The sequence below is a fragment of the Macaca mulatta genome, chromosome 15 (assembly GCF_049350105.2).
Source record: "Macaca mulatta isolate MMU2019108-1 chromosome 15, T2T-MMU8v2.0, whole genome shotgun sequence".
In the NCBI taxonomy this organism is placed as follows: Eukaryota; Metazoa; Chordata; class Mammalia; order Primates; family Cercopithecidae; genus Macaca; species Macaca mulatta.
The window spans coordinates 46,206,589-46,221,561 of record NC_133420.1 but is presented as its reverse complement, the minus strand read 5'-3'; the positions used below and the strand labels follow the sequence as shown (position 1 = coordinate 46,221,561).

Here is a 14,973-nt window from a genome sequence, read left to right as displayed (position 1 = left end):
CTCCTACAACTATAATGGACCTTTCCTGTTCAAGATAATTACAGAGATCAGTGACCTTGCTTGAGTGTATCAAAGGTTGCTATTTACCTGTCTTTCCAGTTCCATAAAGGAAAAGACAATTTTGGCTTCTCCTTATTCCCCATATGTTAATCCTCAAGGAAAGAACAGTATTTCCAAGTAATAAGTTCATATATTACGGTCGCCACCCAAACAAAATGCAGACTTGCTCTCTGGTACCCGCCTGTGCACAGGTACAAGGGGGACTCTGGGTATCTCCGGTCTTCAAGAGGTAAGTAACCAGTGTCTGCCACCACCCTTTCCTCTGCTTTTCAGCCTGAGACTGGGTGGGTAAGCCAGGCAAGGCTCCCTTCCAGAGCCACCTGCCCATATTTCCATGGGGAAAGTAAGTAGGAAGTTCTACTTGGCCACAACAGCTAAACCTCATCCTTCAATATAGCTTTTACCTGAAATTCAGTGTTGGAGAGAGAGTTCCTGGAAACTTGCCCAGATCAATAAAGTTGATATTTGTCATTTATCTATCTGTTTGTCCTGTGCAATCTCATATGGAAAGGAGAGATAAGATTCAGTATCTCCCTGCAAAAGGCAGATATACTCATTGGGGTCTTGAGTATAAAGATAAGAGCTGCCACAGGGGAGTAAGGCACCATGAGGGAAGATGAGAGCTCCTAATCTCTGCAACTGGAATTCAGGAACAGATGAGGTAGATAGATATCTGATTACCAGGAAAACTTTGCAAATCAGACAAAGCTCTAAGACACTGGGTTTTTAGGCAGGAGCAGATGGAATTATTTTAGCTTCCACTTTTTTCTTTTAGTCTTTCTTTTCTTATTATGTCTCTGCCTGCAAGAGCTTTGATATTGCCCAGGAGTAGCTAAGGTTTATGTGGTTAGAGCAAGGCAACTCAAAATGTAGACTGACAATATCAGCAAGGCCTGAAAGCTTGCTAGAAATGAAAATTTGCTCCCCTCTCCAAAGGCCTACTGAATCAGAACCTCTGGGATGTGGCCCAGGAACCTGTGTTTTCATAAGCTCTCCAGGTAATTGCTATATTTGCTAAAGTTTAATATGCACAGAGGGAGCAATAGTGGGAGGTTTTAAAGAGCATTTTGGGGAGCTAGATATTAGTAGACAACACTAGATTAGCTTGCCAAAATTCCGTTTCTCTTTATATCGTTTGGAATTTCATCCAGGGCTAAGGAGAGAACCGCAGGAAGATTGGATCCATGGCTTCTCCACAGGCTGAGTTCACTCCCACACCAAGGTCTTTTAAATGGCCCTAGATGATCTGTTTCACAGAAACTCAGACTGGGGATTCTAGATAAGAAATTGTTTGGGAGTTAAAGTAGAAAAAAAGTCCAGTGGAATTATTACAAACTCAAATGCTAAAAAGAAATAACAAAAAGTGTATACCTAGAACTCTGTTCCTAGAAATGAGATTTTCCCCATCTCTGAAAAAAGAATGAAATCAGTTTCCAAAACAGGTTTTGTTCTCACAGATAGGATAAGATTTAGGGAGAAAGGATAAGATTAGGGAGAATGAAATCAAGTGGAGGAAATAACACTAAGAAGAAAATTTGAAATCATATTGGCTCAGTTAGAAAAATATGACAAGGAAAAGTTTTAAATAGGGGAACGAAAATAGGCATTAATGAGAACTCTTCGTTTCTTCCTTAATAACTGGAACTGTGATACTCCAAAGCTAGAGAAATGTGAACATGTTTAAAAACAGAATGATCAGTGTAGAATTCTTCAAGCATCACTAAGTGAGTTTCAAGGTGGCATTGTTTTTGTAGATGAGGCAACAGGTATTGCAGCGGCTATAAGGACATCTGCCTGAGAAATAGAGCTGTATTAAACAATGTCCAGGGAGAACGACAATTGATCAAGCCCAGGCTGGGGTTTAGGCTGAACTGATAGAAAGAAATGCCTCCTAGTGAAAATGAAAGTGGGAAGGTTTTTTTTTTTTTTTTTTTTTTTTTAGACGGAGTCTTGCTCTGTCATCCAGGCTGGAGTGCAGTGGCGCAATCTCGGCTCACTGCAAGCTCCGCCTCCCGGGTTCACGCCATTCTCCTGCCTCAGCCTCCCTAGAAGCTGGGACTACAGGCGCCCACCACCACGCCCAGCTAATTTTTTTGTATTTTTAGTAGAGACCGGGTTTCACCATTCGCCAAGACAGTCTCGATCTCCTGACCTCGTGATCTGCCCGCCTCGGGCTCCCAAAGTGCTGGGATTACAGGCGTGAGCCACCATGCCCGGTGGAAGAAGGTATTTTAACACTGGATGTTTGCGGCAGGTCCAGAGCTCTGTGACATCATTCTTTCTCTACAGAGACCTCAGAGGCAGATTCCAAAGTAATATGTGAGGAGAACAAAAATCTAAGTCTGAAAACAAAAAGCAAATATAGAGAAGGAAAATACTAAGACCTAGAAAAGGTATGAGTCCTACCTGGCAATAAAGAAGGAACAGAAACAACTTAGATGGAAGGGTAAAGGCTTAGACCTGAGCAGGACCTGCTAAGTAAGAATGTTCTCAGAGGGACCTTGAACATTGCAGGCTTATCTCTTATACAGAAAAGGAAGCGGGAACAAGAAGAAGTGTTTCAGTTCCCATTAAAGAAGCACCGACCATTTAAGTCTTGGAAATTCAATTCCAAGAAGCTAGGGCTTGGGTGAAATGCCACTAGTCCAGGGGATTTCCTGGACCTCATCAGACCAGTGAAAGTTCAGGTTCTGGAAACCCAACAGCAGCTCACAGATCAGCTGAGGGTAATTCCCCATGGGAGACAAAAGGGAAAATCTCCTAACCAGGAAGTAGGACTCACAGGCAGACATTCAATAATAGGACCCTGTGGAGTCCAGAACTAAAACAATTTAGGGAATCTTTCTGGGTTTATAGAAATTCAGAGAAAAGAGTGAGAAATGGAGACAGGAAAGGAAGCATGCAAGACAATGTATCTCACTTGAAGAGTTTCCTAAGATAAATATGGGGTGTCCTGCCCAGAAAGAAGGGAGGCTCTTTCACTAAACAGATAAAGATCTTCAGCAATGGTGAAGCTTCGGTAGAAATAGGGCTCAAGGGAGCAATGAAAATGGAAAGGTTCTAAATCCCTGGAACGGGCATCAAGAAAGACCCAGAGCCACCACTGCAAATGTCTAAAATTTTCAAGGAGAGTACAAAATGAATCCAACTACCCTGATAAGAAGACATTTCCCAATCTACGTTTAAATTGACACGTGGTAAACTCCAAACTGCTTGGTAACCTACAGAGGGTGAACTATGGCATGCTACATTCTACTTACTACTAGTAATTTAGGGAGGCAAAGGAGAAGATAACAACAGGCTTCTTTCTGAACTTAACACCAAGGGCCTCTCATTTATTATACTCATGCTAGAGTTTAGACCTCATCTCTCACTACTGTCCCCAGCTCTCTGCTCCAGCCATACTGGTTTCCATGACATTCCTAGAATATGCCAAGGATGTGCCTGCTTCAAAACCTCAGCATTTGCCACTCCCCTGTACACCAAAGGAGTAGCATCTATTACAAAACAAGATTCCTTGGTTTCAACAGCTAGAACACACTCTCCATTCAGCAGGACACTCTGGCTGAGATTCAGCAGAAAAGATGTAGGATAGAAAAAATTGGGGACTTCATGCCTTTACATATTAGTTTATTTTACAAGGAGAGGTGGATTTTATTTATTCTTTATTTCTGTATCTGAGGCGATCTTGCTCTGTTGCCCAGGCTGAAGTGCAGTGGCGCAATCTCAGCTCACTGCAGCCTCAACCTCCCAGGCTCAAGAGATCCTCCCACCTCAGCCTCCCAAGTAGCTGGGACCACAGGTGTGTGCCACCACACCCAGCTAATTTTTGTATTGTTTATAGAGACAGGGTTTCACTATGTTTCCTAGGCTGGTCTCAAACTCCTGAGCTCAAACAATCCACCCGCCTCAGCCTCCCATAGTGCTGGAATTACAGACGTGAGCCACTATACCCAGCCAGATTTTATTTATAGATTTTTATTTCTCTAAGAATTGAATAATTGGAGGGAATTCATATTCAATTTGCGAGCATTACTATGCAGCTGAAAATGTGTTGGGGGGGTAGGTTTATGTTGTCATGAGGTGCTCCTTGTGCAAACTCTGCTGATACAGACAGGACAAGGTGCTAGGCTCAATCTGATATGAAAAATAGGATAAAAACTGAAGCCGGACACGGTGGCTCACACCTGTAATCCCAGCACTTTGGGAGGCTGAATTGGGAGACCTCACCTGAGGTCAGGAGTTCGAGACCAGCCTGGCCAACATGGTGAAACCATGTATCTACTAAAAATACAAAAATTAGCTGGGCATGGTGGTATGCGCCTGTAGTCCCAGCTACTCGGGAGGCTGAGGCAGGAGGATCACTTAAGCCCAGGAGATGGAGGTTGCAGTGAGCCAAGATGGCACCCGGCACTCCAGCTTGGGTGACAGAGCGAGACGCCATCTCAAAAAAAAAAAAAAAATGAAGTTTCAGCCTCAAGTGCTATGTGGCCCTCATGAGAGTCTAACACATTTCAGAGTCTTTTTTTTTTTTTTTTTTTTGAGATGGAGTTTTGCTCTTGTTGCCCAAGTTGGAGTGCAGTGGCGCAATCTCAGCTCACTGCAACCTCCGCCTCCTGGATTCAAGTGATTCTCCTGCCTCAGTCTCCCGAGTATCTGGGGTTACAGGCACACACCACCACACCTGGCTAATTTTTTGTATTTTTAGTAGAATCAGGGTTTCATCATGTTAGCCAGGCTAGTCTCGAACTCCCGACCTCAGGTGATCCGCCCGCCTCAGCCTCCCAAAGTGCTGGGATTACAATCATGAGCTACCACACCCGGCCCAGAGTCTTCTAAATGCAAAGGCCAAACTGCCCACCCTGACCCACAAAAGCAGTGGTGAATATCACAGAGAGGCCTCAGGGAGGTAGCAGCAGGACCTACCCTCTTCTGCTGTTTTCCTTCAAAGGGGCAGCCTCTTCTGGTTGCCCATAAATTTGTCTGATAAACTCACAGGATTAAAGAACAAAAGAAATAGTAGTGATGGCTGCACTACAGCCATCCCACTAGGGGGAGCTGTGGAGTTAATACAGTTGGCACCTAGGTGGCTTCCTCAAAAGGCTGCAAGGGAAGAATTTCTAAGCAGCCTGACCTTAATCAGGCCTCTGTTCTCTATGTCAAGTTAATGTGCTTATACATGGCCCAGTCCTGAGGCCATTTTGCCTGCCAGTGCCTGACACAGTGGGACCCACGTTTCTGTCTCCCGGAAGTTGGTTCTAGTTGCCAATAATGAATACCCTTAGGGTTCAGTTGTCTTAAATTTGGGGTGAGAGACAAAATGCTTTACAAAATTCTCAATTTAGGACTTCCAGGGAGCTCTGAATAAATCAGTTCACCCTTGGTCTGTGCCCTCTACGAGCCAGTACCCTGCAGGGAAGGGGATAAGTGGTAAGGTTCAGGCATCCTGAACCCCAGACACAGCTAACAAAGTTTGTTAGACCTGGAACCCCTGTCTCTTGACTCCCAGACTAGCACTCTTATGCCCCCTCCCACACACTGCATAGCTCAATTCACATAGGCAATTTGTCCTGAGGCACAAGAAAGAGAGACATCTACACCCACCTGCTGGGGGAGTTGCTATTGTTATTTGCACCGAGTGCCCCTTAGGAGATCCCAGCAGGGTCACGTTCACTGTATAATCAGTCGCAGGGTACAGATCCAAACACACTACAGGCGCTCGCTCCCACGTTGTGAAGTTAAACGATGTTGCGTGACAAAAGTTATCCAGATACCACCTCTGACCCAGAACGGTAAACTGCATGAGATTAAAAGAAAGTGTTGCATTAAATTTTCCGTTGGCTAACAGGTGCCTAGACTATTAGCAAAATGGAGTTAAAGCAAGAAAGTTCCTTTTATTTATCCTTGCCTACTTATAATTATTTTTAAGACAGTAGCAAGCTAACCTGAAGAAGGACTTTACAAAGCTACCTTACCTGTCCTCACAATCAGATATAGGACCAAGCTTAAAATGCATTAACTACATCTCAGATGAAGAAAATGTTAGTCTATTCTAAAATAATCCCTTGATTATCACCCAAATGAAAGAGATTACATTGGAGCTAATGGGCAAAATTTTTTTTTCTCCTTCCCTTCTGAATAGTTCTCTCTCTCTCTCTCTCTCTCTCTCTCTCTTTTCTGAGACAGAGGCTGGTTCTGTCACCCAGGCTGGAGTGCAGTGGTACAATCTTAGTTCACAGCAATCTCAAACTTCTGGACTGAAGTGATCCTCAGCTTCCCGAATAGTTGGAACTACAGGCACGCGCCACCACACCTAAGTAATTATTGGATAATTATTTTTACAATTTATTTGTAGAGACAGAATCTTACTTTGTTGCCCAGGCTGGTCTCGAACTCTTGGCCTCAAGCAATCCTCCCACCTCAGCCTCCCAAAGTGCTGGGAATACAGGTGTGAGCCACTGCATCCAGCCAAAATTCTTTTAATTTCTTTTCATTGTAAGAAATCCATGGACAAGCCTCATAGAACAATGTACTTAAACTAGGTGGGTTCCTTAACCCTGCCCATGGAGGGGAAAAAAAACAAAAACATATGGGGACCACCCCAGATTATGCATTCAAAGCAAATGCCATGGTACTTCACTGGATCCTTCCTATTAGACCTCTGGTAAAAGGGCTTTTGATCCGTGGAGTCATATCACACAAATCATCCTCTACGCACTGCCAGCTCCAGCAGGGAGTTATAGGGAAAAAACTTTCGTGAAGGTACCATAAGTAATATGATCAGCCCTTGATCAGTTAGTGTGCATTAGCTGGTGGAGACATATGCTCAGTGTTGCCACTGATGCTAGCACCATTGTCTATACCACCCGCAATCCGTCCTTATTCCCTCACTCTTCTCTATCAATTTCCACAGTCATCCAAGACCCTGACACGTGGTTCATAAGGATTCTTCTCTCTCAAACTCTTTGAATTCTCTTGGATAACTTAAAGGTCCTTACAGGTAAACCATCAAATATTGGCCTCAGAGTTCTTAGAGCTCAATGCTATGAACTTCCTTCACTCCACCTCTGCCACCCATATCCATGGCCACAACCTAGACTGTGCTATTGTCGGAGCTGTTCCCCCACGGTCTAGCAGTCCCCTATTCTTTTGAACCACTTACTAGTGAGGCATAATGTGTTCATGCGTGTTTAGGCAATATGTCTATTCTCTTTAGCAAAACACTTTTAAATATTGACTTTTTTCCAGTCAATTTAAGAGTGTTTCACATGTCACACAAATTAACCTTTAACTTTTTTTTTTTTTTTTTTTTTTTTTTTGAGACAGAGTCTCGCTCTGTCGCTCAGGCTGGAGTGCAGTGGCACGATCTTGGCTCACCGCAGGCTCCACCTCCCAAGTTCATGCCATTCTCCTGCCTCAGCCTCCCGAGTAGCTGGGACTACAGGTGCCTGCCACCACGCCTGGCTAATTTTTTGTATTTTTAGTAGAGATGGGGTTTCACTGTGTTAGCCAGGATGGTCTCCATCTCCTGATCTCGTGATCCACCTGTCTCAGCCTCCCAAGGTGCTGGGATTACAGGCGTGAGCCACTGCGCCCGGTCAATTCCTACTTATTTTCTATGACTCAGTATAACAGTCTTTGCTTCTGGTTAAAAAAATTGTACCTGGGCCTGGCAAGTGGCTCACATCTGTAATCCCAGCACTTTGGGAGGCCAAGGCAGCTGGATCACTTGAGGTCAGGAGTTCGAAACCAGCCTGGCCAACATGACAAAACCCCATCTCTACTAAAACTACAAACATTAGCTGGGCATGGTGGCGCATGCCTGGAATTCCAGCTACTAGGGAGGCTGAGGCAGGAGAATTGCTTGAACCTGGGAGAGGGAGGTTGCAGTGAGCCAAGATCACACCACTGCACTTCAGCCTGGATGACAGAGCAAGACTCCATCTCAAAAAAAACAAAAAAATTGTACCTGGAACCACACACACTTACAAATAAAATCTCTCTTTTTATACTTATTTACTCTTATTATTCCATTATTAATTTACTTTTTGTCAAAGCACTCATTATACCATATTGTAGTTGCCTGTTTACCTATATATTCTATTAGCTTGAATTGGAAACTTCCAGGTCCTAATACGCGATATCCTTTTGGTAAATAGAATAAATTAATTAATTTTGACCTGGGCGCAGTGGCTCACACCTGTAATCCCAGCACCTCGGGAGGCCGAGGTGGATGGATCACTTGAGGTCAGGAGTTCGAGACCAGCCTAGCCAATATGGTGACACGATGTGTCTACTAAAAATACAAAAATCAGCAGGGCATAGTGGTGCACGCCTGTAATCCCAGCTACTTGAGAGGCTGAGGCACAAGAGTCGCTTGAATTTGGAAGGTAGAGGTCACAGTGAGCCAAGATTGCCCCACTGCACTCCAACCTGGGTAACAGAGCAAGACTCCGTCTCAAAAAAAAAAAAATTTTTTTTGGCCAGGTGTGGTGGCTCACGCCTGTAATCCCAGCACTCTGGGAGGCCGAGGCGGGTGGATCACGAGGTCAGGAGATCGAGACCATCCTGGCTAACACAGTGAAACCCCGTCTCTACTAAAAAATACAAAAAATTAGCTGGGCGTGGTGGTGGGCGCCTGTAGTCCCAGCTACTCGGGAGGCTGAGGCAGGAGAATGGCGTGAACCCGGGAGGCGGAGCTTGCAGTGAGCCAAGATGGCGCCACTGCACTTCAGCCTGGGCGACAGAGCAAGACTCCCTCTCAAAAAAAAAAAAAAAATTTTTATGTAATACTTACTGAATTTACTGTCCACCAGATGACTTGCTAGGCACTAAAAATGACACAAAAATAAATCTCAGTTCCTGCCTGAATTTACTTATCATTTTACTCATGATGTTTAAGAAAATATCAAGTTAAATCAGGACCAATAGCCATCCAATGAGTTCCTTAAAATTCCATGCCCAGGTGGGCAGATCATCTGAGGTCGGGAGTTCAAGACCAGCCTGACCAACATGGAGAAACCCCGTCTCTACTAAAAATACAAAATTAGCCAGGTATGGTGGCGCATGCCTACAATCCCAGCTACTCAGGAAGGCTGACACAAGAGAATCGCTTGAACCCAGGAGGCAGAGATTGCAGTGAGCCAAGATCACGCCACTGCACTCCAGCCTGCACAACAAGAGTGAAACTCAGTCTAAAAAAAAACCACACACACACATTCCATGCCCAAATGTGAATCTGATAGCAAAATAAGCTGTATTATTTAATGCATTAAAATAAAATATAAGCTTGAAATGCCAGGCACAGAAAATGATAGCAAGTCACCAAATATAGTATCTTGCTTCAAGTTAGTTCCTCATTTTCATCCATCTCACATCTCACATCCATCTCTAGAAACAAAAATCACAAACTGTCTAGAAGTTCATTCATTTTTAAATACTTTGGATACTTACTTGGAGATCACCCAAAGTTTTAAATGACACAATTCTTTAATAGACAGCATAAGAGATCTCCTTACTTGGTACATGTGTTCTGATCCAACTTTCCTAGAATGCCTGTTCAGTTGCAAACAAGTTTCATTAAATATTGAAATATTGAATATTCCATCATCTTCTAAGAGATCATCTTCTAAAAGACAAGAGAGAAACTTATAGTTTGCACCAAATTAGCAAAATGCATCACTGCTGAATGCAAGTGAAACTCTGACACCTTAAGAGAGCCAATTGGGTGTTTAAGAGGAATAGTATTAAATCTGGCATCAATGGACTTATCTTCAAGTCCTGGCTCTCCAACTTCTCAATTGTAATTACCTTAGCTAAGTCACTGAACCTCAGTCTTCCTGTTTGTAAAAGCAAGTAATTCAGCTTGCTTTTCTTATGTCACAGGCCGCTTAGATAAGCAAATGAAACATTTAATAATTGCCATAAAATAATAAAGAAAGCTGTGATATTTTTAGAAAGTTAATCCTGTCACTTGGATTGTCCATAGTAAAATGTCATGAAGGTAAGCATAGCAGTAGCCAGGAAGTCTGAGAATAAGGAAAGTGGCAAATAAAAATCAAAGGCTATAGATTTAAACTCTCAGAGCAAGTGCTTTCCAACCTAGAAAATAACCAGAAAGTAGATGACCAAGCAAGAGGAAATTTGCTTTCACAGCACACAGTATTTCAAGAGCTACTCAGCTGAGTACTAAGGCAATAAAATAATCAGAAAGCAGACTTGTTTTAACCATTGTACAGAAAAAATGTCATTTCATACCTCCTGTAGTCTAATTCATTCTTACAATGTTCTATTTTCTTAATGTAGTCTAAAAGGATAGATTTGTTACTAATGAATTAAAGAAATAACAGAGTCAGGAATAACATCAGTGATTTTCAAGAAAAAGTAAATTTCCTAACAAACAAGACTGTACTTTTTCTACCAATGGGAAAGGTGTAAATGTCTACCAAAGAGAAGCTATTTTATAACTACCTTTAATGTGTATTTCTCCTGTGGGAGTTTCTGCTACCTAAGAATGAGAACAATAAATTATTTTAGTCAAGATCAGAATTGTCCACAGCATTTTCAATATCACTGACATATTCAGCACAAGGCAACTAGCTGGGGAAAATATTCCTGCCTATAATTGGAAAGTGTAGAAAGATGGTTATGAGAGAGAATTTGAAGACCTATCATATGTGCTCTCCTTTGTCTTCACAATTTTTATTTAACAGATTTCATAAGGACATCAGAAATGAAAATGGTCACATGTATGCATGCGATTTTGAGGAACACCAAGTGTCTGCATGTAAGAAATGCATGTATGTAAGAAATACCACATAAAGCTTTTGTCTCTGTACAGGCAGAACAGAAGCAGAAGTACTGTCTGCACAGTTCATATCTCAATATGATTTTCACATAAGATAGTCATTATCGTCTGAATTCAGGGGAAGATGGCAATGTGAACAAAGGCATCTGGCTCCCACTTCCCACGCCCAAGCCTGACAGAAGTGATGGAGAATAAGTAAAAATGGGTCAAAATTTGCATCTGGGTTGGAAAGAAGGGTCGGTTGCCATACACAAGGCGGAAACATGAAGACATTTCAGCTTAGCACAGTATGGAAGAGCCCGGGCTAAAGAAAGACCCTAAGACCTACTGTGCAACCTGGCTTCCAAGCAAAGGAATGTAGTCCCAAAGTTTCAAAAGAAAGAACTGGAGGAGAACTAGAGCCCATGGAAAAATCAAGACAGGTCACAGGACAAATCAATGACCCATGCTCTATCTGGAGCCATTTAGCCCAGTGGTTCCCAAACTGCACCTCAGAATCACCCAGACATCTGCAGATTTGAAGTAATGCTTTGACATCTGTATTTTTTTAAGAGTTCACCTGACAGTTCTTCTTCTCTCTCTCTCTTTTTTTAAACAGGGTCTCACTCTGTCACCCTGACTACACTGCAACCTCCACCTCCTGGGCTCAAGCAATCCTCCCACCTCAGCCTCCTGAGTAGCTAGGACTACAGGCATACACCACCAAGCCCAGCTAATTTGGGGGGTTTCTTTTGTAGAAATAGGGTTTCACCATGTCCCCAGGCTGGTTTCAAACTCCTGGACTCAAGCCATCCACCTGCCTCAGTCTCCCAAAGTGCTGGGATTTCAGGCATGAACCACCACATCCCTAACCTCACCAGGCAATTCTGATAGGCAATCAGGTATATATTAAAAATAATAGTATATATACTACTATTGCTACTGCTAATAATAATAATAGTAATAATAATAATAATAATAGCCCTTCTGTAGCCCACTGTAGATTAGTAACAGGGAAGGACTTCGACGTAGAGGCCTCAGGACCTGAAGGTACCATCTGGCAGAGAGGCTGGGTTAACAGAAATGGCTTGCCTCTTTCCTGCCTTGGTAGGCTGTAATGCCATAAAGAAGCCAGGCCCAAAGCCAACAACTTCACCAATCATAGCAAAATGCTCAGAAACAAAGCACAGGGTGGTGGGCTTTCTCACAGCTGCTGCCCAAAGGACACTGGATCACCCAACCAGCAGAAAATCCATTCATACTGAGATCTGATATAAACATACTAACATTATCCAATGGAAAGGAAGATCAAAGGGAAGGCCATCCATTTTATTATGAGGGAAATATCAGACCTAGACTGAATTTTTATCTTCTAAGGATAAATAATCCAGAAGGGTGGAAAAAAAACTGCAAAATGATTCTACAAAGAAGGAGAGGGAAGGAAAGGAAGATTGTGCTCGGGAGGCAAAGAACAAGCATATTTATAAACAAGAAAATATGGAGCAATGGTAAAATTAGGTAGCATCTGTTTTGTATGGTAAATAAAATTTTTTAAAATAGATTCAAACAAGAGATAAAGGATGAGATAATAAGAGAACGTGACAGCAGAGAGGAAACTGGTAGAGAGAAGCAAAAATAAAAAGGGAACTAGATGAGACCCAAAGAAAAGGAAATGAAAGTGCAACAGCAGAATTTAAAGTGCATTGGAAATGGTAAAGATAGGAAATGTCAATGCAAAAATGCATATTTGCGTAAGTGCACATAGAGAACAAGCTTGTTATATATTCAAAGAAGGCAGAGGAAAAAGACATGGACAATAAAAAGGAGAAAATGGGAAACCCATGTGGACGAACAAGCAATTCCACATAGGGATATTTGAAGAGCAAAAACCAAACTTTTCTTAAAAAAGCAATAATCAGAGATGTAATAAAAGAAAATGTTCCTAATATATAGTTAAGCCAAATTCTAAAGACCAAAAAACTCACAGGGGGCTGGGCAAGGTGGCTCATGCCTGTAATCCCAGCACTTTGCGAGGCCAAGATGAGTGGATCACTTGAGGTCAGGAGTTTGAGATCAGTCTGGCCAACATGGTGAAACCCTGTCTCTACTAAAAATACAAAAATTATCTGGGTGTGGTGACACACACCTGTAATCCCAGCCACTCGGGAGGCTGAGGCACGAAAATCTCTTGAGCCCAGGAGGTGAAGGTTGCAGTGAGCCAATATCACACCACTGCACTCCAGCCTGGGTGACAAAATAAGACTCAGTCTCAAAACAACAACAACAACAACAACAGCAACTCACAGGGTACTTGGAAAACTTAGTGCAAAACATGAACATTTCCATCTGCCCACTACCCAGACAGAGGTTTCATGAAGGAAGAGACTTCTGTGTCACTATCGAATTCTCAATGCCTAAAAAACATCAGACACATAATAGGTGGTCAATAAACATTTGCCAGGTACATTAATAAATGATTAATGTCTTAAATTTTATGGCTAAAGAAGCCTTCATGATACATAAGCTTTAAATCAAATAGCTTACATAGAATTTTTTTATATTTTATTTATTTATTTGAGACAGTCTCGCTCTATCACCCAGGCTGGAGTGCAGTGGTGTGATCTTGGCTCACTGCAACCTCCGCCTCCCGTGTTCAAGCAATTCTCGTGCCTAAGATTCCCAAGTAGCTGGAACTACAGGCACACACCACCGCCACCACCCGCCCCACCGCCGGCTAATTTTGTAATTTTGGTGTTATGCCATGTTGATCCTGGCCTCAGGTGATCTGCCCACCTAAGCCTCCCAAAGTGCAGGGATTACAGGCATGAGCCACTGCACCTGGCCAGGATTTAAAAAAAAAAGAAAATCACACCTTCTTCTAACTCTTCTTTCAAAGCTTCCAGTTCCCAATGTCAATATGAAATACTTCTAGAATTCCAAGAACAAAAGTTTATGACCCAACAATTTTATCTTCAATCAAGCTCTCATTCACATGTGAAGGCAACAAAAGACATTCTCAGATCATCATGGACTCAGAAAGTATCCCATTGCCTCCCTGAGGAGCAGGCAAATCACCCTACAGAGAGAGAAATAGAGATAGAGAAATAATAGAGAATGTGGTTTGAAAAGACTGTCAATAAGCACTGAAACTATTAAAACATGTACCCAAGGTTAAATCATTGCTACCAAGGTTTCTATAAATCAATATAAGAGTGAGCTCTTTGAAGAGATAACACATGTTAAAAATAAGAAACTGGTAATATAATGCCATACTAAACCAATAACCTAAGAGGAGAGAGAGGGGAAGAAATAAAAGGGAGTTTTGTAAATAAAAGGAATGCTAACTTATCTCTTCAGGGAAAAGTTAACAATATTTCAGTCTTAACACTGGTGAAAAAAGAAATACACACTCAAATAGAATTTGTCTTTTTTAAATGTGATCACTTGTAGAAAAGAAAACAAAATCTATACTATCTGACTCACTGGAAAAGAAAATCTGTGTAACAAAAAGAAAACAAAAGACACAGCAAAGTAGCATTAAAAAGGGAAAAAGCAGACCAGGAGCAGTGGCTCACACCTGTAATCCCAGCACTTTGAGAAGCTGAGGTGGGAGGATCCCTTGAGGCCAGGAGTTCAAGACCAGCCTGGGCAATATAGTGACACCTTGTCTTTACAAAAATTTACAAAATGAAAAAATTAAGTGATCTGCATAACTGTGGTCCCAGCTACTTGGGAGCTGAGGTAGGAGGATTGCTTGAGCCTGGAATGTCAAGGCTGCAGTGAGCCATGGTTGCACCACTGAACTCCAGCCTGGGCAACAGAGCTAGACCGTATCAAAAAAAAAAGAAAAAAAAGAAAGAAAAGAAGAGGCCAGACGTGGTGGCTCACGCCTGTAGTCCCAGCTACTCGGAAGGCTAAGGCACAAGAATCGCTTAAAACCGGGAGGCCGAGGTTGCAGTGAGCCAAGATCACGCCACTATACTCCAGCCTGGGCGACACAGCGAGATTCTGTCTCATTCATAAATAAATAAATAAATAAAAGGAAAATCATATCACAAATAAGAATGATGTAAGTTGGATAACTTATCTAATCAAAAATAAAAGTTTTCCAGAAAGGCTGTCAATAC

The 14,973-nt window shown here is 42.3% G+C and overlaps 1 protein-coding gene and 1 long non-coding RNA gene across 14 annotated transcripts in view; one reads left to right on the top strand and one right to left on the bottom strand.

Moving 5' to 3' along the window:
* The window catches only part of SUSD1 (sushi domain containing 1), a 136,158-nt gene that overhangs the window by 53,965 nt on the left and 67,220 nt on the right, over positions 1-14,973 (bottom strand). For 10 of the 13 annotated variants that reach the window (XR_013405649.1, XM_077968340.1, XM_028834985.2 and 7 more), the window contains 2 exons: positions 9,579-9,688; positions 5,665-5,857 (listed from right to left, as the gene is read on the bottom strand). The exons of 1 other annotated variant lie outside the window; for it this stretch is intronic. Coding sequence is in view for 11 of the 12 variants with exons in the window: in XM_077968340.1 (XP_077824466.1) it covers positions 5,665-5,857; positions 9,579-9,688 (303 nt within the window). In the remaining variant the exon portion in view is untranslated. The remainder of the gene's footprint in view (positions 1-5,664; positions 5,858-9,578; positions 9,689-14,973) is intronic. 2 more of the 13 variants (XM_077968336.1, XM_077968334.1) reach the window with 1 other exon arrangement.
* On the top strand, positions 196-14,972 carry LOC144335161 (uncharacterized). Its single transcript, XR_013405650.1, has 2 exons — positions 196-289; positions 10,773-14,972. It is a non-coding gene; the product is annotated as an uncharacterized LOC144335161 (long non-coding RNA).